General features: G+C 43.8%; 1 protein-coding gene across 1 annotated transcript in view; it reads left to right on the forward strand.

The window, feature by feature from the left end:
- The window catches only part of TBC1D32 (TBC1 domain family member 32), an 886,600-nt gene that overhangs the window by 286,042 nt on the left and 576,274 nt on the right, over positions 1-24,284 (forward strand). Inside the window, exons 15-17 of the mRNA XM_085611276.1 lie at positions 5,166-5,308; positions 15,678-15,802; positions 17,805-18,006. Coding sequence (XP_085467402.1) covers positions 5,166-5,308; positions 15,678-15,802; positions 17,805-18,006 — 470 coding nt within the window. The remainder of the gene's footprint in view (positions 1-5,165; positions 5,309-15,677; positions 15,803-17,804; positions 18,007-24,284) is intronic.

Genomic DNA, 24,284 nt, shown 5'->3' on the forward strand with positions numbered 1-24,284 from the left:
AGGTAAGCCCCTTGTAAAAGGTACCATGCATACCAAGGACACTGTGACCAGGGTCGGCCTCTATGGGCTGCAGCACCTATTGTGCCTCCCTTAGAGGCCCTGTACCTTAACACCCACACACTGCCATTGCAGGCTGTGTGTTTTGGTGCAGAGAAAAGTGAAGAGTCGACATGGCACACATCCCTGTGTGCCATGTCTATAAACCTCTGCCTAAGGAATAGGTAAACCACCCCTCTAGCAGGGTGTATTAGCATCAGGTGAGGGTACAGTGGCATGAGCCCTATACCCCTACAGTGTCTAACTCCATGCTTAGACATTGTAAGTGTAGTAAAGCCATAATGAGTATATGGTCTGGGAGTTGGACGTTATGAACTACACAGCTCCATAATGGCTTTACTAAAACCTGGTAATTTAATTTTATTTTTAAAAACCTTACCTTCCTGGGTCCCGCATCGTCTCAGCTCCTGGCCAGGTCCCGCGAACAGGAAGCATGCAGCCTCCCTCCTCTCCCCTTAGCATGCAGCCTACATGGAGAAAAGGGAGAGTGCGCATGAGTAGTTTGGTCGGCCCAGAGGGCCGACCAAACAGTCCGGGCCCGCAGTATTGGACAAGCCACTCCTCCGCGGCCCTCGAGCAGAATCCCCTAACCAAACCCTTCTGCTTTTTCACAGTGTGAGAAGCAGAAAGATAAAATGGTAGTTTTACCATTTTATGTTTCTGCTTCTCACACTGTGAGAAAGCAGTGGTGCGACGCTCCTCCGCCCTAATGGAGGAGCTGCCCCTGGTACCCACCCCAAGAAAGGGACCCATGGGTCTCGACCTGCACACCCCTTTTAAACCCCTAAATCTAGTATTTAGGGGCCATCCTGATCCTTGACTCCTCCGATTTGAGAAAGAAAGAAGGACCGAAGAGCCTTGCTGACCCAGAAAGAAAAGGTCAAAAACTGTTTTGGCCCCAGCCATACCGGCCTGTCAGCCTCCAACCTGCCTACAGCGAAGAACCTGGCGTTTTCAGCAGCCCCACAGAGCTCGGAGGACCTGCCCTGCACTCACCTTACAGACTCTCTCTCTCTCTCCTGTGAGCACCGGATTTGCTTAATAAAGTCTCCAAGACCAGAATCGGATTCCGGCGACATCACTATTTTGCACCACGCTGCATCTAATGCTCACGGCCTGAGTTTGAGTGGCCCAACATCACGAGGAGATCTCCCCAGCGATCCTGAGCTGGGATCTGGTGATCCCCGACCTCCCTGAAGCCTTGAGACGACGTCTGCAGCCTCAACCTGAAGGGCCCCCCTACTGGAGCGGGTAAGAAAACCCGACGCCAGAAGACACCCCTGCACCCGACGCCCCACGGCCATGGGTGGCCCAACCAACAGTGTCCAGACATCCCCCAAGAATCCAACTTACCTCTCCAGCCAATGGTTGCCTTCAGGACGCCTCCCTGCCTGCAGCAACTTTGCCGAACTGAAGTTCTCCATTGAAAAGCACAGGGCCTGGGACGTCTCCTTGCACCCTGCATCTGGCCGCCTCAGTGCCGCTGGTGATGCAGCTCCTGTGCTGATTGTTGGCCCCTGCAGTGCTGACCTTAACCCCAGGAACTTTGCTCCCACACCGAGTGGCCTGCTCGTAAGCAGTTCCTAACTGAAGGCCCCCTTAGCCCCATTGGCTAACATTGGGCCCCTGCACTCTGCACCCAGCTTCCCAAGTGCCGCTGGTGGTGCAACTCGAGTGCCAACCTAGACGTTCGGGAACCCTGGTCCTAACCCTCAAAACTCACAATTGTAAGATCCTTACTTACCTGTGAAACCGATAACCATTTTTCTCCTGTAGGAATCCATGTTAAAAGAGTTTGGGTTTTATGTTTTAGTGTTAACTGTTGTTTTGTATGGCAAAAACTGAAACTTTAACTCTAGCCAAGAAATGTCTTACTTACCGTGTATTGTGAGATCCTTGTATGTGGTATCTAGGCACACCATCCCCAGTACTCAAAGTAATCTAACAGTAATTGAAAAGTATCCTAAAAGTAATTATTGTGTAATGTAAACTGCTGTTTAAATCACTACCAACCTGTAACTATTGCACATTTAACCACAACTGCATTTCCTTGCGAAGTCCTGCATTTGAGAGTATAATTGACTTACCTGTCCAAAGCTTGCTTGGTTCTAAAATAATTCATAAGTATACCTTTCTTATACTTATCGAATTGGTCTGGATTCAGTCTCAGAGTGTGTGCCTTCAGTCTTGATTGGATGAATACAATAAAGGCTTAACACAACCTCTAGATAAGCCTAACTGCTTGCCCACACTACCACCAAGAGAGCTGTTGGTACTTACCTAATTTAGCATCTACTATACTTCTGGGGACTCCCTTGACTCTGTGCACACTATACCTTACTTTGGTATAGTATATACAGAGACAGCTTGCTACATAGCCCATATGAGATGTGCTCCTGGCAGAATAGCATACGAGTTTGGGTTTTTGCAACAGATACCTTAGCATAATGAAGGATATCCGAATAATGAGAACCATGCTAAATCTCAAAGTGCTCAAGGATACATAAGAAAAGATAAATGCCACCAAACCAAAGTGCACCTTTGAGGTCTTTTGTAACATTAGAGACACAAACCCTCCAGTCCAGTCTAAACTGAATGCCAAGCACCTGTTCCACTTAGACCAATGTAGAGACATTTTGGGGGACTTGTGGTTAAAGGTTCTATTGGTGGCTAGGTCTAGTGTATTTTTATCGTAAATGTGCCATCTGGGAATGAAGTACAAACAGTCAGCTGGTCTCTAATTTAGTAACCTCACAAATCGCACTACACATCCTTTAGTAATTCTTTAATACCTGCAGTGAGTCAGTGTTTCATCTGTAATTTACCTCTATTATCTTGTCTGAGTGTTACTGCACACAATGTAATGAAACGAAATACATTTTGAAGCTTTAAAGCTGCCCTTCATGTTACCAAGTGCAAATGCCGCTCAAGTATCTGTAATGTTGTGGCTACTTAAGAATACGTAAATTTCACTTTTCTGTTTTTAGTTTTGCTCCAATATGAGTTGTCTAGTGATTCCTGATCTTTCCCTGTGCACCACCTGTGTGTACTCGATTTGCTTTGTAGTCTTTTTCTGCATACTCTGGTTTGAGGCTGTCCAAGTTATCTGAGGGGTCTTAGCAGATATTTACATAACCTATTATCAGGGTTCTCTGGGATTCTTTCCTGATGGTTCTAAGATGCAGGTTTTCAGCTGCCAAAATGTCTTAACCACATCTAATAACAGACTTGCTTGTGCTGATAGATAAATTGCCAACCTCTGACTGTATGCCTACACATGATCCTAATATGTGGCTAAGAAACACAGTCCCGAGGATTACCGGTTTTACAAAAATACCAAATCTTGTTAAAGATCGCGGTCAGATGCCTCAGAGGACCACAGTCCACCTGGGTCTTTTTGTCCACTTGCCTTGTCCCTGAACTTTTACCATGAGTATTCCATGTACGGTAATTGCAGAACTTGTATGTTTGTGTCATATTATAGCACACTATCACCTTGGATTGCTAAGAGCTTAAGTAGGAAGTGTTGTCTACTGTGGCTGTTTAAACAAAAGGAAAAGCTTGGCTATGCAGTCAGTTGTTTTAGGCCACGTCTGAAGTGCATAAGGTACAGTCAGGATCTGTTCAAAATGACCTCTTCACTCACAAATTCTCCTGTTTCTCGGTTTCAATTTAAGCGGTAACAAAAGTCTTTGGATTTTGAGGCTGGAGGCTAACGAGTTTAGTTGAGGGTTCTTCGATGGCCTCTTCATTAGCACTTTTAAGTATTCACAAAGGTACTGGCACATGCCCAGTGCAGGTGGTTTGGATTTTTCTATACAAGACGACTGATTCCTGGTGGACGTCTCCCAGGACAGAGTGTTGGATGCAAGGCAAGAACCTATTTCGAGGGTATATTTTCGTGCTGGTCTGTCAGATGCAGGTTGTGACAGGCACCTAGTTAGCAAGGTGGGAAACACATTGGGAGATTCTGGAAGCATGAGTTGTTTTTCCCAGATGAGTCAACCTAACTATCCATATATTAATGTGATCACATTGGCTTTGACAGGTCTTTCTGTTAGGTATACAGGCATTGGTACTGGTAAAACATACAACTGCTTTGCACTATATCAACATATGCATGGCAGACGGCTTCTATAAGCCGTCCATGTAAAGAGTGATGCAGTGGCAATGCGGATTTATAAGTGGCATCTACTTTTAAGCTGCTCCTTTAGGGGGAGAGAACAGGGTTTATTTAGGAAAATAAACAAATTAGGCTAAATTCTTCCTTTCAAGTGTTGCTCTCATCCAGACTTACTCATCTTCGCGGTATCTACGGAAGGATCATTTTACTACTCTTCGGAAGTGTCTGATGTGGTGGTTAATCCTGCTGCAAGAGTAACCATTGTTTGTGGTATTTAGCCATTTTTTTCTTTAAAGCGTGATATTATTGGTGGACTTCTATGCAGTGTCATTAATGGTGGTTGATCCTGAATGTTTGAAAGTATGAGAGATCTATTGAGTCATTTCTAAAATAATTCTAAAGTATGGCACTCTTGCATGGCTATCCAGTAGAAAATGCTGTTCTTTTGCTGTGCCCTAGCATGGTAATGAGGCTATATACCTTATTTTACGTTTGTGGAGGTCATTGCTCTGAGCGAACAGGAAGTTCAGTATAGCCGACCCAATTAAGGTACAGAGTGAGCTCAAATGTGCATCCATTTTATGTTTAGAAAAAAAATATTAGCACATTAAAGGGAAGTCAGCTGTCTTTTTCTTAGTTAATCGACCATAAGCGTGTATGTTAAATATTTGTTTTGCCACAGTTAGAATTCTAGCTTTCAAGTCTACACGTGTATCATAAAAATGTTCCTAGCCTCATTGCAAATGGATTCATCACATTTACATTTAGTCGATTTGCTTGTTAATCTATGATTACATTAATGTGACATTGGAGATAGTAGAATGGATCAATGCTGTAGCTTGAGGTTGTACTTCATAGTAGTGGCTCTGCATTGAATTTTTTTAATATTTGTGTGAGTATTACAGGTGCTCAATTGATTTCTGGCGGGACTGTGAAGTTTGTGCACCTTCTTTTTCATGGAAATCCTTTCTGCTTTTTACTGTAGGATCCTACTCTCCAACCAGCCTGGTCATGGATGCCCTGCGCCTTCTTTGCGATCGGAAAGAGTGTGCCACAGAATGTTTATACACAACTGCTGTAGTAGATGCCCTTCTGCTTCCCATCCAGTCATTGCTGAAAGGAAAGCAGGTTGGTAGAATGATCCTCCAAATGCAGTGTAATCCTGAGGTCTATAGTGTTACGTTATGTGCCGTTAGTTAAAGTGTTCACTTAAGAGAGTTAAGCAGCCATGCAGATTTTTTTGATGCTGCATGGTTTTCAAAGACTAAAAAATATTGCAGAATGTTGACTTATCTAAACACTTTGTAGGATCCCAACCCTTTAATATCCATTTATGTCCTCCTTTGCATCATGCATGCCTCTTCTGTCTCATTAAGATGTAACCTTATGATACGCAGTATGATGTTCCTGCCCTGTAGCTGAAGCTCCACCCTTGCTTTGTCTGTCAAATATCAGATTTTCTCCAGTTGATTACAACTTAGCCAGAGGTGTTTCTTGAGTTTAGATCCACCAAAGCCAGACTTCACTGCTACTCCATTACTAGCTGTTGCCACCAAATATCACCCCAAAACCCCCTTCTTGTCTTCTAGTTCAGAACTTCCCAGTTCATTTTTACCCCGCAGGAACACTTATCCTGACATTGAGTGCGTTAGTTAAATATTGAATTTTATCCTCTTATTCTGCCCAATCTCTAACAAAGTTACAGGTGTTGGTGACCTCAATTATGCTCATCTGGACAGTAAAAAAAGCCATATCCCCAGGCCTCTCAACAGTCATTGCTTGCAGAGCGCACAGATGAAGCTGTACATCACATATTTAACTTGAAACCTTTTCTCCACTTGTGCAGTTCATCAAGTATGAAATGCTCTCTTTGCATCCATGTAAATGCCCATCACCATTCACCATCAAATTCTCTACTTTGCCTGATTTTCTGACTTAATATTCAGTTTTGTAGTCTATCACATAGTGAACACTAAAATGTACCCAATCTTGCTGTGGGTGACCGTTCCCTTTTTACGTGTATGCTTTAGTAAGTTATTTGCTTTGCTCTATAAACAGATCTTCTTGACTAATGTCATTATCAGGAGTCAACCTCCTCCAGGAAATTCCTGGTGTTGAGCTAAAGTACCTTCTGCTGCTATTTACAGCTTTTGATGATGCATCTCCTCCCTTCACAGACAGATCAGCTGTGCTAATACTGTTCCTGAACCCATTCCTATTTCGAAACACTTAATGAATATTACACAATCGTACTTTATTGTTGTATTTCTACAATAGTGTTCCTAAAAAAAAAGTTGTCTAACACAAAGTTTCACTATACAATACCTATATGCACAGGTATAACCTTAAGGGAAGTTTTTGTTATTTGCTTAAAGCAGAACATAATATTTGTTATGAAAAGAAAAACAGAACTGCCCTAAAATGTCACTGTGTTGGAACATTAAGGTTACAACTCAAAGCCTAAACTCCACTGAAATTAATCAGTTATGCTGGGTAGCACCTATCAACTATGCACTGCATTTGCTTTCAAAAGGGGGTGGTGATGGACAGAGCATCAGAACCAATCAAACACTCACACCCAGTCAACAGATCTGGGTTTGATCCATCACCGTTCTTTAGCCCACTCTGCCACCCCAGTTCAGACATGGCCATATGCAAATCAGTCTGACCCTGTGCCTCATGGGAACTGCCAAGCCATGCCTTCCCTGGACCGGAAACAAGCTTCCTGGGACCGGTTTCTGGCATTTCAGCCGTCTTTAGCCAGGCTTGCTTGAATCCAGTGGCAAAGTGAGCAAGGGACTCACGTCTGAGCATACCCTGCCAACTTATGGCGAACAAAGCGGTACAAAAGGGGGTGGTGATGGACGGAGCATCAGAACCAATCAAACACTCACACCCAGTCAACAGATCTGCGTTTGATCCATCACCGTTCTTTAGCCCACTCTGCCACCCCAGTTCAGACATGGCCATATGCAAATCAGTCTGACCCTGTGCCTCATGGGAACAGTCCAGCCCGAACTGCCAAGCCATGCCTTCCCTGGACCGGAAACAAGCTTCCTGGGACCGGTTTCTGGCATTTCAGCCGTCTTCAGCCAGGCTTGCTTGAATCCAGTGGCAAAGTGAGCAAGGGACTCACGTCTGAGCATACCCTGCCAACTTATGGTGAACAAAGTGGTACAAAAGGGGGTGGTGATGGACTGAGCATCAGAACCAAATAAAAAACACTCACACCCAGTCAACAGATCTGGGTTTGATCCATCACCGTTCTTTAGCCCACTCTGTCACCCCAGTTCAGACATGGCCATATCCAAATCAGTCTGACCCATTGCCTCATGGGAACAGTCCAGCCCGAACTGCAAAGCCATGCCTTCCCTGGACCGGAAACAAGCTTCCTGGGACCGGTTTCTGGCATTTCAGCCGTCTTCAGCCAGGCTTGCTTGAATCCAGTGGCAAAGTGAGCAAGGGACTCACGTCTGAGCATACCCTGCCAACTTATGGTGAACAAAGTGGTACAAAAGGGGGTGGTGATGGACTGAGCATCAGAACCAAATAAAAAACACTCACACCCAGTCAACAGATCTGGGTTTGATCCATCACCGTTCTTTCAACCATGTCACAAGGTCTGGTAATGCATCCACTGTAGGGGCCTGTGTTCGACCTCATGGTCACAGGTTTAAATCCCGGCGGGTCCACTCAACCTTTCATCCTTCCAAGGTCGATAAAATGAGTACCATTGAGTTGGATAACAATAGCATCTGTTATTCAAAGCCAAGGTACCCTTGGATGAATGTGCCCTTTACAAATAAACATGTTAAGGTCATGATGTTCTCCAAGTTACATTCACCTTGTGTTGTAGGAAAAAATAAGACAAAAGTTTTAAGGTCTGTCAGTTTAGCCAACAACTGTTCTCTTATTATATAACTTAACGGAATGGTCTCTGGTCAATATTATCTCCTGCCAGCTCCACTTATGTTCATGGGTAGATTTCCTTACACCTTCCCAGACATTTATTTCATATTGGATAGTTTATCGTCTGATGCGCCTACCTTTGTTTCACCCTTCACTCGAAAGACAGAGGTTTCAAGAGCACTGGCTGCGACATTGGGCCTTATTTGTCAAGTAATGGTCCACATAAAGAACTGCATCTTCTGAGGAGCTTCCTGTTGCCTTTTGTCTACTCTCATTCAAATTACATTATTGCAGCCTCTACACCTCCTCTGCTGTAGCACAAGTACAAGACCAAGCCAACTGGGTTTCACCCATTCCCCTTCAATGGACCACTGAAAGTTGATAGCAGCACCCCTAATTGCAGCTGGCCTTTTTAAGAGACCTGTTAGAGCATGCTATACAAGTGTTCTAGAGTCTCTCCGTCGGTCATCACGAATGATGAAGCACCCACTCAAGAACAGTATCATGCATTGCCAGCCCATAACACATGCAGGTGGATCACCCCACTTACACAGGCCCTGAACACATGTGAGTGGATCACCCCACTTACACAGGCCCTGTATTTGGTTCTTGATGAAAATGTAACTGTCTTTTTAATTAACTGAATGAAAACGTTTACTGTATATTATTAAGCACAGTTTATATTTGAACTGCTAGTTTTAGAGATCCTCATTAGCTATTATTTTTTAAAACTTTTTAATTATCATTTTTCAATACAGTGAGTGGTAAACAGAAGAAACATAATTGTAGGTTGGCAAACATTAAGAGTAATGGTAATGCATGGCAGCATGGTCAGGCCTGTGCAGTTTTTGTGAAAATACTAAGAGTCTAGCAAATGGCAACTATGGAACTAAAATAATATGAACAGTAGTGGTGGCTTGTGAGTGACATAAGTGGGAGACTGTGGCAAAGGCTGAAAGATGGCTATTCTGGTTGGGGTGCCTCTATGCTAGGGGTCAGAGCATCTACTATGATACATTGCACAGTATGATGGGTACATATGGGGTAATTCTAGTCATGGAGATCAGAACAATGTATCCGGTTTTCCTGCCTGGGATAAGAAGCATGTAAGCGTATGGGTGTAGGGTGTTTTTCTGTTTTGTAGACGGCTTAGAGTGTGTAGCCTAAGGTGAAAGATTATCATCTCTAATAACCACCTATAGCTGGATCAGCATGGCATTCCATTCCATTTAAATGTGGTGCTTACGGGGGCCCTTCAACTCTTCTCTGCGAATAGCTGCGCTTTTCGATTCTGCCAAGCGGCTAGTGTGTACCGCCAGGATGCAGCTAGAGGGGGGTACTTGTGCATGCCAGTTCAGAGTAACTGCTCCCCTGGCCAAGAGAAGAGTGAGCTTCACAAAGCGTACCACCACCCTACTTTGTTGAGTGTGCCCCTAAATGCCAAGGGCAATGGCTTCCCAGGAGTCCAGCCCGTTGCAGCGAGTAATGTCAGTTAGAGAAGACAGTACTGCTTGCCAAAACTGGTATAGTGAGAGGCAGTACCACAGGGTGTGATGCGGAGCAGCAGCATCCGAGAGTTGTGGAGGAAGGAGAGGTGTGCATCTGGGTACATCCGATTCACCCTAGCCGGTGGGAGATGGGCATTATGGAGGATATGCAAAAACAACAATTGATGGACAGAATGCAGAACAATGTCATACATTCACCCCAGTACAGAGATCTGGGCCTAAATCCATCGTTTTTTTGCTCACCATGCCATTCCAGTTTGAACCCAGCCATATGCAAATCAGTCTTGACCATGTGCCCCATGGGAACAGTCCAGCCCGAACTGCCAAGCCAGGTCCTCCCTGGACTGCAAACAAGCATCCTAGGACCGGTTTCGGGCTTTCAGCCCTCGTCAGCCAGGATAGCTTGATTCCAGTGGCATGGAGAGCAAGGGACTCACGTCTGAGCATACCCTTCCCACTCGGGGTCAGACTGATTTGCATATGGCCATGTCTGAACTGGGGTGGCAGAGTGGGCTAAAGAACGGTGATGAATTAAACCCAGATCAGTTGACTGGGGGTGAGTGCTTGCAATGTTCGACACTCCGTCCATCATTTCCTTTGGTTTTTGCTTTGTTCGCCATAAGTTGGCAGGGTATGCTCAGACGTGAGTCCCTTGCTCACTTTGCCACTGGATTCAAGCAAGCCTGGCTAAAGACGGCTGAAATGCCAGAAACCGGTCCTAGGAAGCTTGTTTCCGGTCCAGGGAAGACATGGCTTGGCAGTTCGGGCTGGACTGTTCCCATGAGGCACAGGGTCAGACTGATTTGCATATGGCCATGTCTGAACTGGGGTGGCAGAGTGGGCTAAAGAACGGTGATGAATTAAACCCAGATCAGTTGACTGGGGGGGAGTGCTTGCAATGTTCGACACTCCGTCCATCATTTCCTTTGGTTTTTGCTTTGTTCGCCATAAGTTGGCAGGGTATGCTCAGACGTGAGTCCCTTGCTCACTTTGCCACTGGATTCAAGCAAGCCTGGCTGAAGACGGCTGAAATGCCAGAAACCGGTCCTAGGAAGCTTGTTTCCGGTCCAGGGAAGACATGGCTTGGCAGTTCGGGCTGGACTGTTCCCATGAGACACAGGGTCAGACTGATTTGCATATGGCCATGTCTGAACTGGGGTGGCAGAGTGGGCTAAAGAACGGTGATGAATTAAACCCAGATCAGTTGACTGGGGGTGAGTGCTTGCAATGTTCGACACTCCGTCCATCATTTCCTTTGGTTTTTGCTTTGTTCGCCATAAGTTGGCAGGGTATGCTCAGACGTGAGTCCCTTGCTCACTTTGCCACTGGATTCAAGCAAGCCTGGCTGAAGACGGCTGAAATGCCAGAAACCGGTCCTAGGAAGCTTGTTTCCGGTCCAGGGAAGACATGGCTTGGCAGTTCGGGCTGGACTGTTCCCATGAGGCACAGGGTCAGACTGATTTGCATATGGCCATGTCTGAACTGGGGTGGCAGAGTGGGCTAAAGAACGGTGATGAATTAAACCCAGATCAGTTGACTGGGGGTGAGTGCTTGCAATGTTCGACACTCCGTCCATCATTTCCTTTGGTTTTTGCATTATGGAGGATAGACAATTCAATGTTTTTGAAATAGGCACATCGGGACGCTAGGTGAGGATATTCTAAAGCTAATAGCCACTCTGAGTGATGTCCGTTTTCCAGGATTCACAAAGTTGCCTAAGTGGGGGTGAGAGTGTGTTCTCGGAGGGCGTTGTAGAGGCACTTAACTAAGTGCCAACCATCGCCCATCGCTAATAGTTTCTCTATCACCACATGCATATGTGGTTCGTCTCGGGTAATCCCCCACAACTGATGTAGACTGTTTAAGTTGTGTATACAATAGAAATTGCGCCAGAGGGATACCATGGTCTGAAGTGAGATGATGGAAAGTAAAAAAACTGGCCATTCAGGAATAGGTCACCCAGGGTAGAAATGTTTTTGTCATGCCAGAGCCATAAGTCTGTGAGTGTCAAAAGGTGATTGTCTTTGGGTTATCCCCAATGGGGAATTTCATGAGTGTATGGGTGCAAGTTGGGTGTGAGTTGGAATACTCCATTGACACAGTGTCTGATCAGTGCTAACGATCTGGGCGGGTTTAGGGTTCATTTTGGTATGGAGTTGGAGAAATGAAGGATGCCACCAGGTTGCATCGCTCCCCGATTTGAACCAGCGTCTTCCAGAGAGTGGCTAGCAAGCCAGCAGGCTAGCGGTTGAAGTTGAGCAGCCAAGTAATATTGTTCGAAGAAAGGGAGTCCTAGACCGCCTTGTCCCACCGGTAACTGGTGTTTGCGAAGCACAACGCACCCGCGGCCAGATCCCCCAATACTATTGAGTTTCTGAAAGGTTTTTCTTGGAGGGAAAACTGGGATGTTTGCAGAGTAATGGAGCAGCCGTGGAAGCATTCCCATCTTTGCCAGAGCGATCTTTCTAGTAGTTGCCAGGGAAAGACACAGCCAAAATTGAATTTGGGCTTATATTGCCGATTGAGCGCGGACCAGATTTCCCTCTTGAATATCAGCATTCTTACAATATATCCTAACGCCCAGATATTGTAAGGCATGTTTCTCTCAGAGATTCTGACCAGCTCCAAGGTATAATGGTTGGTAAGGGCTATCGCTATTGAAAGGGTATATGACTGACTTCCCCCAGTTACTCATTATCTATGATGATGAACTGGTTTTGGGGAGTGCGCTGTTACCCTCCCCCCCCCCTCTGTGTTCTGCCACTAACGATCCTGCTGAAGAGTGGGCAGAATGGTTTTAAGGTTTTTGTGCAAAACAGATGGTCCTGTATTTTTCGTATTTGAAAAAGGAGAGTGTTCCAATGGGTAGCAGCCAGAAAAACGAAGATGCAACCTCTAATACGAGTCCATCCAACACTGGAGACAGAGCAGATGACCAGAAGAAGAACCAAGAGGACAATTGGGGCAGTACTGAAGATGTTTCTTTCTGAGATTGAGGGAGTCAGAGTTATTAAAGCTGTAATCGGCAAATGAAGATTGGGCGTGTGGTGAACAAAAAACAGTTTAGCTTCAGGAGATGAGTAGAGGCAGAAGAATATAGAAAGATACCATGTATAAGGTGGATAAAAGCAGTCTGAACCACTTGAAGACTGTGAGGGAGCTAGACAGGAGTGCTACTTAGAGTGAGTTCCTGTATCTCTACGGAAGATAGAGGAAGTTTAAATAGCCATCTTTCTGGAAGAGATAGGAAGCAGGGCAATAATTTTCCTGAGCATACAAAGCTGGTAGAAACAAGAGGCAGTTAAGTAGTCAATTTAAGTGTAGAAGTAAAGAGCAGATTAGAATAGGACTCCTAGTTATCTAGATATAATCTCTGGAGAGTGGTATGGCCCCAGGTTCAGTGGGACACCATAGTGAGGACTAAATGGAATTGAAGGGCCCAGAGATCAGAACTTGAGTCTTGTCGCTGTTACGATTAAGACAGTTGCTAGACATCCATCTAGATGTGCTTTATCATATTGGAGGTTTGTGGACTACTAGTGCTGCGTTAATATCATTAACTCAGTGGGGATCAAATAGAATGGAGGAGGGGTATGACGGGTAAGTGGGGCTAAAGAAATACGTACGAAGGACACAGGAAATAGGGAAGGAGGATATACGAGAGGCAAAAAAAGGACACTTTATCATAACCTATCATGTTAGTTGTCTACACTGTGATGTGTTAAGCCATGCTGGCTGATTGTCATGTGCACTCTGGCTTATCTCTAGGTGGAAACCTCAGGATTGTAGCCAAGGAGCAGGAGATTTAGAATGGAAGAGCAATCAGAGCTTTACAGTGAGTGGATTGAGTGCCTTGACAAGGACTTGATATTAGGGGGTTGTAGGAAGATGATCCGATTATTGACAACTTAGAAATTGGAAATGACACGGAAAGGGTAAGGCATGGGAGTAAAATGTGCAAACAAATTGAGAATTATCTGGGAGGATGTCAATTTTTGGCTGCTTTGTAGTGATTTGTCACAATAGAGAGCAATCGACAAGAGAGGTGTATTTGAATATAAGTAGAGAGTTGAGGAAGGTACCGGTGTAAGGTGGAATTAAAGATGGGGAAGCATGCTAGAAAGGGCAAAGTAAGTTTATCCAAGCACTTGTATCGAGAGTGATGGAAGGGATTTGAGTATAAAGAGAGCAGTCTATACATGAAGACATTTCATTATTTAAAGGTTTGTTTTACATAGCACTGCTTGTCTCTTTGTGGTTACTTCAGAGTTTGAATGGAAATGTTAAGTTAGTTACTTGTCATGTATACAATACAGACTGGCATGTCTTTAGATGTTGTCTCCGGCAGAGCTGCGTAAGGACCTACGAACAATCAGTGGGTTACAGTGAGATGATTCAAGTCCTTAACTTCAAAATCAGGCTATGACAGAGAGAGAGAGAGGAATTATGCTTCTGAAATACTACAACTGGGTTGGCTTAACCCGCATCGATTATCATTACAAGGACTCTAGTCACATTTTGCTAGTGTTAACGGTGTATTTTGAGCAAAGTGGTCAACTGCTTGTTTTGCTCCAGAATGTCTAGGTAAACTGGCAAATGCAGGGGGCTACTTCCAGAATTTGTTGGTTGTGCCTTTTCAATACTCTTTCTATCCTCACTAAGGTCTGGAAAGAAATGAAATAAAATTAGGACGAGGTTCGGATGGCTCTGGTTCACTGACGTGTTGGGAGGATGTCTGAATAGACTGGTGGAAGAGCAAGTTTAGGCCGAGGTGTACATGAGCGGCAGTGGTGAATAATTTATACTTTTTCACAAATCCAAATAAAGTGATGTTGATTTAAACATAAGGCACATGCGACTTTTTATGCTGAAGAAGTACTGAGTCAAAATATTTTTTTCTTATTTACATTCTTTATAGGGTTAGCACCCCAAAATTTGTGAGCGTTCTCTCTCTGGAAAAGAAAGGAAGTATGTCTCCCTTTCAAGTCTAATGCTTCTTGCCTCTCCAACTAATTTGCCTGTGGAACAGAAAAGGTGGCAATTAGGATTGATCTTTCTCCCTCCATGACCAACTCGAAATTGACTAAGTAACTCATTTAAATGCAAACTTCTTTCTATTATCTTTCCTTACTTGGGATAGGTTGGGAAGCCAGTCAAATAAGTGCTAGACCAATTCTCAAAGTGAAGAATTGTGAAGTCAGAGCAAAGGCTCCTCCTCTTGAACAAAACTGTCTGGGTGAATCCTTTGCCTTCGGTATCAGTCATCCATTCTTGCCTGTCTCCGTGTCTTGTATCTTGCGACATGTGACTGTTGGCTGCATTAATGTTACGGATCAAGTGACGTAAGATTCATCGTAAATACACACAGACTCATTCATTAACGTAGGTTTTTCCATTTGTGTCTTGGGCCAGGGCGGTGTATGAACCCACACAGACCGTAATAAGAACCTTCTAATGAAATGTTGAGTATGGCGTATCTGCTTTGCTGAGCATCCTGGCTGTAGGACTTTGGGCACTTAACCTTTCTAGATTAGGTTGACTGCACAACCCTGGGTTGAAGTGGTGGTACCACAAGTTTGGGTCTCCTCTACCGTTGTAGGTTCTCATGAAGGGAATCTGGCGCTAAGCAATGTATTTTTGATGCACACCTTCAAGTCGTATGCTTAACCCCATTTAGGTATGCATAGTATCAACCAGGAGCACATTTGTATCTCAATTTCTTTAATAACCTGCTTCTGTTCCATCAACAGATTGGCACATGTTTGAGTAATAATTTTACAGCTATCAATATCAACATGTAAACAGTAGTTCTCTTTATGCCGAGTATAGTGCTTATATTGTGATCATTTTATATTATTGATTTTTATCTTGATTCTCTAATAAACACCTTTCCAATTAATTGTGATTTGTACATTTTGTGTGCAACAATTGCTAGAACCTTTTTATTGAAGAATACCTAAAAATCCACCTTGCACTATATAATTGTGTTTATAATTTTTCAAACTTGTTGAAGTTAAGATAGCAAAATCTGTCATGGGAGTATGGTACCTAATATGTATTTTTACTTTATCCCCGAACAGGTTAATATAAACTGTGATGAAAGCACCTTGACGTATTTTGCTGATCTGCTAGCGAGGATTGCCTCCATTGACAGAGGGCTATGCCTTCTTCTGTATGGGGAAAAAAATAAGTCTTCCACGGATAGGTAAGAACGTCCCATTTATAAATCTTATTATTGTCTCTCATAGCTACATTGACAGTATATTAAAGGTCACATACAGTCAGCTTTTTAGCATTTCAAATTTCATACCATGTCTTGAAACCTGATATAATACCGATCTCATCTTGGGATGCATTTAATCTCGTTTTATTTCACCAGAATCCATTGAAGTTTCAAAAAACGGCTTTCAGTTTAGTGGCTAGTCAACTAAGCCGTTCAGTGAGAGTTTGGGTGATGGCAAGATTTGCTCATTCCTTTCTCTTTTATGTCTGGTTTGTGAGCACAGTTTTGTGAGAGACATATTTTTACCATTGCTTCAAAATATATATATAGAGTGAGGTTTGGCTTCACCCAGAGGTGTATAATCCTCTCCTCCTGTTAGCTGTTTGGTGTGTCAGTCTGTTAATTGGTTCTGTTGGAATGCACAAAGGTCTATTTTACATCTGAACATTAGACTTGATTTTCACTCTGCTTGTTACTTTGAGCTCTTTATCTCATTTATGCACTTTACACTGAAAGCCTTCCTTTTTTGCTGCTTTTTTCACAGCATTGCCCAAACCAATAAGGAAAGCTTTGACTTGATAAGCACCATTTGTGCATGCCATGCATGTAGCCAGCATTTGTGACTGGCTGTATTTTCATGCATTGCCAGATTAAAGCCAGACCTATTGACGTTGCAAGTGCTTTTCTGAAAGTGGGTTAAAAATCTCAATTTCTAAACGTATTTGCTAATTAGCTAAACATTTTAGAAATATTTTCAAATGGGGTGTCTCGCAAAATATTTCAACACTTTAATGACTGCCGCAATAAACAGGAGTGTTTTCTTCTGCAGCAGAAAATACATGTGTTGGCAGAAAATGTCATCCAGGAATTCTGGTTCCTAGTGAAGCACTAGTTACTGAGTAGAAAATGTCTGTTCCTCATTAAATGTACCACCTAATGGTGGAATGGTGCCAAAATACAGGTTTGCCATATTTAGGCCTAAAGATTAAAGTGCCATACTGTTCCTGTGGATAACAAATGGGTCCCAAGAGCAGATCAGTTTGCACTTTTCATATATGCACTCCTTCTAGCACTCAATTCCAGACTTTTTGTGCCCCACTGAGCCAAGTTAATTATTCTGCTGGCCAGCTGGAGAATCAAAGGCTGCCCCACACAGTAGGCCCATTTGCCATTGCTTGGGCCTGTTCCTGGGATAGAAAAGAATGGGGTTGGAATCTGCACATGCTGATTTCTTTTTAAATTGCACCAGGCCTGAGAAGGCTCATCCCAATGAGGAGAAATGTGAAAGTCAATCGCAGGATTGGCTCTCCTTTGAATTTTTGGAGGGAAGGGACAAGGCAGGTGTGGCTGTTAGGGGCATAATTTCAGGGTCTTAGAGAGGTCAATACATCACTTCAAGTCTCTATCTTGAAATGTCACAAAATGCTGTGCAGCAAGGTTGGAGTGCTGATGTGTCAACCCAGTAATGGACAGAGGTACCCACCTGCTGAAACTTTCCACCCCCATATAAAAACCTCTGCAAAGTGGAGAGGGAGAGTGGGGGATCACATATAGATCTCGCAGGACCCTAGAAGACATTCACACTCCTGTCTGGGGTGCTGGAGCACCCTGGATGGCACTCTTTGGAATCACCTCTCCAGGGCCCATTGCGCAAGTGGAAAGTGTGGCTGGCAGTGGCCAATAGTGGAGGCCTCTCTGCATTGGTCAATTCTTCCCCACGGGCCCCCAGTTCCCAAGCATTGATAATAATAACAATTATAAAAAATAAAATACAACTGAACGCTGCCACACTTCACTTTAGAGATATATCCCCAGGGCTCCCAGCGATGAAGGATTGTGATAAGACATTATTATTACAAACTGCAAAATTGTACTGTCAAAATCTTAATTTGCCTATCTCGTTTGGCCTTAGATACAAAATTAAACTAAACAGTCAGTGTATTGCATTGCCTATAATACAAACACGGCTTCTGTTTTCCTCCAGCCTTATAGGTGCTCATACCATCGCCCAGTTTACAAAGAAGCTTTTAAGCGAAGACGTTTCTTTTTTCTCCGACTCTGAAATGCTGCCAGTTATAAAAGGAGCCTTTATTTTTGTATGTCGTCAAATGTACAACACATGTGAGGGTCTACAGGTCCTAATGCCGTATGGTTTGCATCAAGCCATTTCAGAAGCTTGGAAACAGGTAATTTTTTGCAATCTAAAGAAACCACTTCAATTACAGTTATTGGTTGTAATGTCTGATATGGCATATAATATTGCAATATTAGTTGCAAGAGTTGCTTTCCTGCCGAGTTCAAGGTGACCTACTAAGAAATCACAGAAAAAGGCATCAATGAAACCTTTGCTTCACTGCTTGTAGGCGAGAAACCAGATTACATTCAGGGAATTGTGGAAGGAAGGTCATGTACTGGGTGCAAGCAGGACGTTGCCTCCAGCCATGCTTTTCTTGCAGTCACTTACAACCCATTGCACATAGACTAATGCGCCAATTACCCCTCATTCTCAGTGCGTATCAATGACAGTGTTCCATTAATTTTATTATTTGTTTGTATTCAAGATGTGTTACACACATATCATAGGATTGCAACCTGTTCTGATATTATTGGGATTTGCCCGCATTTTGTAATGATCACTTGTACTTTAATGATCACTAGCCTGAACAGCTTCACTATACCATGTGAAGTAGGCTACTTCCTGAAACTAGTTCTGGGAAGCAGGCCCTTCCTAAACTGAGTGTCCTCTTTACTTTGTTACTCCACGGCCAATTATCTGTTACACAGCTGCACATTCTGCCGTTCCAAGATGTCTGCCAAAATCTGTTTTCTATTTCTGGTTGGTGCCAGATTTCACCTGTCTGGATGCCCGTTCATATGACCTAGGTATGAAGCATGCTCGATATACCCTTAAGTAACTTTGCTTCCCATTTATGAACTGTAGTAGGCTTGCCCCACGTGTTCAGGAGACATAGAAGACGTAGCAGAGTTGAGTTGGATGTAGTTTGTTAAGTCCATATGTAGAAGTTACAGCAAGCCCCACCAGGAGCAGCCTGCTAGCTGCTCAGCCCATCTTCCAACTGACAACACACACACCAGGCACCCAAGCATTCCACTCATGTCAATCACACTAACATTCTACACGGAACACTCACACTGGCTGAGCAGCTAGTTACAAGGTGGGTGAAAGGGAACATAAAGACATAACCAGAGGATACTACATTATCCTCTTCCTCTCGAAATGAAAAACAAATGAAACCAAAACAAAAATGAAATACAACTATACACAGGAATATACAATGAAGATAAATGTCCATGAACTCTAGGATGAATGGAGTAACCACATCACATAAGGGAAAACAGACAAGCAAAGGAGGAAAGAAGAATGATGGGAAAATACTAACACCATCCTCCTCCCTTAATATTAGATAAAAAGTGTTCAGGTAAGTAGTGTAAGAACAGCTCACAGATAACAAATGAGCAACAACCACATTGAAAGTAAAGGGGAAACATACCCCAAGACTAAGACACTGTGGGTGGACTACACCCACAGTAGTACTCCTCAACTAAGGAGACTGTGGCCAAAACGCCACCGCTCATGTAAGGGACCATGCTAAGATGGGACTAACCTTAGGCTAAACAGTGTAAAGACTAATGTAGCATGGGACTGCACCCAAGAACATGTGCAGCACGAAACCGGTGCAGCACAGTGTGGCAAACGCACACATTTCGTCGATGTGAAGCACAGGGTGACTTATGTAATACAACATAATGACGTAAAAGTGCAGGGTGAGGCACGGGGCAACATACACACAACATGAGAAAGGGAGGCGCGGGGCAGCTTACACACTGAACACAACAACATGACGGTAAAACGTGTAAGTGGGACTATCACCCAAAACACACACCCAAAGAAAATGATGTACATTGATCCCACATAGTGTAAGGGATGACGTAAAAAGAGATATGTCCAACAGGGTGAAGTGTAACAGCTAGTGTCACATGGGACTAACACCCAAGGACATGTGCAGCACAAGAAAACACAAGTGCAGTGCAGTGTGGCACACGCACACAATATGTTGACGTGAAGGTACAGGGACCAGTGACGTGGAAATGGGGCTAAAACCCAAAACCAAGGTAACAAAGGAACAAAACCCCTAAGCAACCCCTCATGTAAGGGTAAAGAGTCTTAGCAAATACTGTCACCAGAACGTAAAGAGGAGAAATGGGACTAGAACCCACACCCATGCCAACAAAACATGTACGTGTGAAATGCAAATCAACAATGTTGGCATACAGCAATAACATGACACTGTAAAATGTAACCATGCCGGTGAGCGATCTCTCACCCGAGTAGCATCAGTGGTGTCAGACTGGGCACACTCTTAAGTTGTGCACCCCAAGTTTAACCTGTAAAATTAACACAAGCCAAACTGTAGATCTAGGAACTACAGTTGGCGAAACATCCACAAGACAGTGGTCAACTTATTGTTTAAACACGACAGTTCTGCACAGTCACTCCATTAGCATGGAAGGAAAAGCAACATAGAAGAAAATTGTCACACAGTGCAAAAGCGCACCAGCAGCTACTGAAAGAAGTATTGGATATCAGCAAGTTAACTGAAAGTGTCTGGTAGGCTTGTTGTAGACAACCAAAGCCAAGGAACAACTGTGAGGCTGATCGGCAAAAATCAAAATGTACCTTTTGTTAATAGATATGTGGCATAATAGATGTGGCTCGAGAAGACACCCAAAACGCAAGACACTTCTCTAGAAGAAGCAAGATTCAATCGCCATGTTCCTGTCAGGCTTCAATACCCCAAAAGCTTTGTTGAAAACACCATTACTGTGACGAAGACGTGGTTGGCAAAATTAGAGCAGTGCACCAACAATTGACCAGGGCCATTGCCAACCCTAAGATGGCCGCACGCCGTTCACGTCGCACCGGGTGGCTCCCGGCATCAGCGTGCCTCAAAATGTCTGAAGGCAAATCCAGAGCTGAAGAATTTGTGTCAGTGACAACGAAGATTCGGAAGAGGACGTAATACTCAATGTAGAAGCGAATGCACGCGGCCAGAAGACTGCAAACAGGTAAGCGCGTGCAATTCTTGTCCCGAGCCACGTTTGTTTTACATTTGAAAAATGGCGGTTGCATTACCGCAGGCAAAAGATCTCAGATTGGACCAAACAATCAAAGACCAAAATCTCACCTGACTTTGCCCCCATTTATTCGTAAGGGCAACAAGCACTTCTTCACACTTGTCGCCATTATCCCAACGACAGCCAGAGGAACCACACCCTGGAGCAGTAGCTCGTGATTGTGATGCTTAAGTCCATGAGACCCAATCCGAGGAGCTTCAAGCGTGTCTTTGTGCAAGACCCAGTGTGTAGGAACCACCGCTGCAGTGTAGGCAGAAATCAGTTTGTAGACGGCACGTGTCTGCAGGTGAAGATTACCAGGAGCACACAAACCCATAGTGCAAACACTTCTCAAATTGGGTACACACGAACAGTTTGTAGAGCTCGTTGAGGACAAAATGTACATAAAAATCACACTATGGGCAGCATCCATGTAATAAGTGAAGAGACATACAGTACTTGAAAGCTCATGGTTGTAGACGTTTGTTGTGGCATAGAATCTTCAAGATGTAGGCAGCCTTGATTACGTATTAACAAGTGTTGTAAGCACAGAAATTAGCGCACAGCACGCCTGGGCTAGTGCTGTCCTGTGTAGTGGACACTGGTCGGGCTGCAAGGCGTGCTTGACCAGCTTCTTTATCTTGAGTTTCTTGTTTCTTCTTCTTCTTCATTCCTTACTTCTGAGGCCCATTATCTTTAGCTTAACTCCTCTTAGTTGGCACGTTGAGCGAGGATAAATCTCATTTGCGTTGCCAAAATGTAGTAGGCTTGCCCCACGTGTACAGGAGACATAGAAGACGTAGTAGAGTTGAGTTTGATGTAGTTTATTAAGTCCATAAGTAGAAGTTACAGCAAGCCCCACCAGGAGCAGCCTGCTAGCTGCTCAGCCCATCTTCCAACTGCGAACACTCACACCAGCCACCCAATCATTCCACTCATGTCAATCACACTAACATTCTACACGGAACACTCACACTGGCTGAGCAGCTAGTTACAAGGTGAAAGGGAACATAAAGACATAACCTGAGGATGCTACATGAACTCAACATATATGTAAAATGCTGTGATTGTCCAGAGCACGAGCAAGTGGGATCATTGTTGGTACTGAACAGAATTTGGGAGAATGCAGGCTCATGTGCCCCGCTGCACGAGACACTGTCAGACACTGAGAAAAATATACTAACTTTTAACCAATGAGAGTGCTCGGAAGGAGAAAATACTGTTCACCATATGCCACAGGTCTACTCTAAGAGACTGAGTAATGCAGTCTACAATACCACACGCCATGCAGAGTTGTATGATTTTTAAAATGCTTCTTTGTCCTTGGTACCTGTGATTTATCCTTACAAAAACTTTGTGGGGGTTTCAGTGCTGCAGCAAAAGCCTTATTGGAAGTCACAGAAAATGAAGTTTAGTACCAGATATGCAAATAGTTGTTCATGCACCTAAATTTGAATTATCTTCGTCAACTATGAGACGCTGTCGATTGTGAAGTAATTTTCCTGTGTTTCTGAATTGGGTTCTATAAAAGTCTGGTAATGATGCCCTGTTTTTAGATCGAGGGTGACATCACCAGGAAAAAAGACATGTACTTCCCCGTTTGGTGGCGATAGGGGCGAGATTACAAAGTTACATTTTGGTGATACTGACATGGGCTTCTCAGTGGGAGAGGTTGCATAAAGTATTTACTCCTCAAAATCTTTGTGACCGATGTTTACAAGTCTGTTGAGAACTTGTAGAATGAGGAAGAACAGAGAAGTTCATCTTTGCCAAAGTGCAGCGTGTGCACTTTCAGGGTGGTGGAGAGAGATTTTATTTTTAATTAAAGACGTGTAACCACACCTGTTGGGAAGTAGTAGCTGCACTGCACTCCCTTTGGCTTCTAGTTATCGCCTTGTAATCTGGAATAATTATTTTCAAGTATTATTCAAATGTCCAATCTGGGCGTGGAAATACCAAGGTAGGTGGTATTTGGGGCAGCTCATGTTCTACCAGGATCTTTCAAGAGTCCTGACTTTGCCTTTGACAACTCTGAGTGCATATCTAAATCTCCCTCTTGGAGAAACTGAAGCTGTTTCTTCTGGAAGATGACTTAAGAGCAACCATACAAACGTTGGTTCTCTCTCATCTGGGCGGAGATAAAAACCCTCATACGATGGGTTATGATGAACAGATGGGTTTAAACATGTTAAATGAATGTTAGTTATGCAACTATCATTTATTTGACAATGTGTGTATATGTAATGTATCATTTGTTCTTGTGAACGGTAGTTTAATTCTTGGCCCATATGTATAGATTATTCTTGTAATACTCGAAGGTGGTAGATATTTTGGGGGGGACACCAGTGATACATGTTACTTTCCTTTTTCAATGTTGGGTGCACTGTAAGCACTATTTGTATTTTTCCCTGTGGCCTCGCTACCTAAACCTGTGACCAAGATATTCTAATGAAAAATGTCGGGACCTGTAGTCCGCTTCAGCTTGAACTTCGCGTTTATTGTAATTTAAGTGTACTCGCCTCTCTTCTAACAGGATTGTTTGGAGAAGTCTTTGTGGATAATACAGGTACTCTCGCCGGTGAACGTACTGATGAAAAAGAAGCCCCAGGGCGAGATTGTGGCTCTGTTGTTTCATATATACATGCATATTCATTATATAATCTATTTAGTTTACGGAGCCACTTTGTGGATGATGAAGGGCGTCACAGTTCTAACTTCCAATACGTTCTCCAGTGGTTAGTTTAAAGGAAATCCCAGTCCTGGAAAGCATGAAGTAAAACATCTGTTATGTTATGTTATGTTATCTGGAATTTGTAAAGCGCGCGGCTACTCCAAAGAGTGTCCCGGCGCTAAGAAAAGACCACCATAAACTACTGACAAACAAAAGCCCCCTACCACAGTACAAGAAAATCCTATAGCTGGAAAAGCCACGTCTTCAGATTCCGCCTAAAAGTCAGAAGGTCCGGGATCTGTTGCAGCAAGGGAGGTTATTCCATAGTCTGGATGCTACAACCTGGAAAGATCTTCCTCCTACCCGTGAGAGCCTGACCCGTTGAGTCAAGATCAGGCACTGGGTAGAAGATCTTAGAGTGTTGAGGCATATAAGGCTGAAATCTTTCCCTTAGATATGGGGCCCCGATCCTATGGAAAGCCTTGAAAACCAGGACTAAAGCTTTGAAATAAATTATTTTTTGCACTGGAAGCCAGTGAAGTGAGGACAAGAGATGAGAGGTGTGTGTTCTGGTCCTAGTTAAGAAGATAGCCCTGGCTGCCATATTCTGAATGATCTGCAGCCGGCCCAGTAGATTAGATACTCCGGAAGTCCCAG

Source organism: Triturus cristatus, chromosome 6 (genome assembly GCF_964204655.1).
Source record: "Triturus cristatus chromosome 6, aTriCri1.1, whole genome shotgun sequence".
NCBI lineage: Eukaryota > Metazoa > Chordata > Amphibia > Caudata > Salamandridae > Triturus > Triturus cristatus.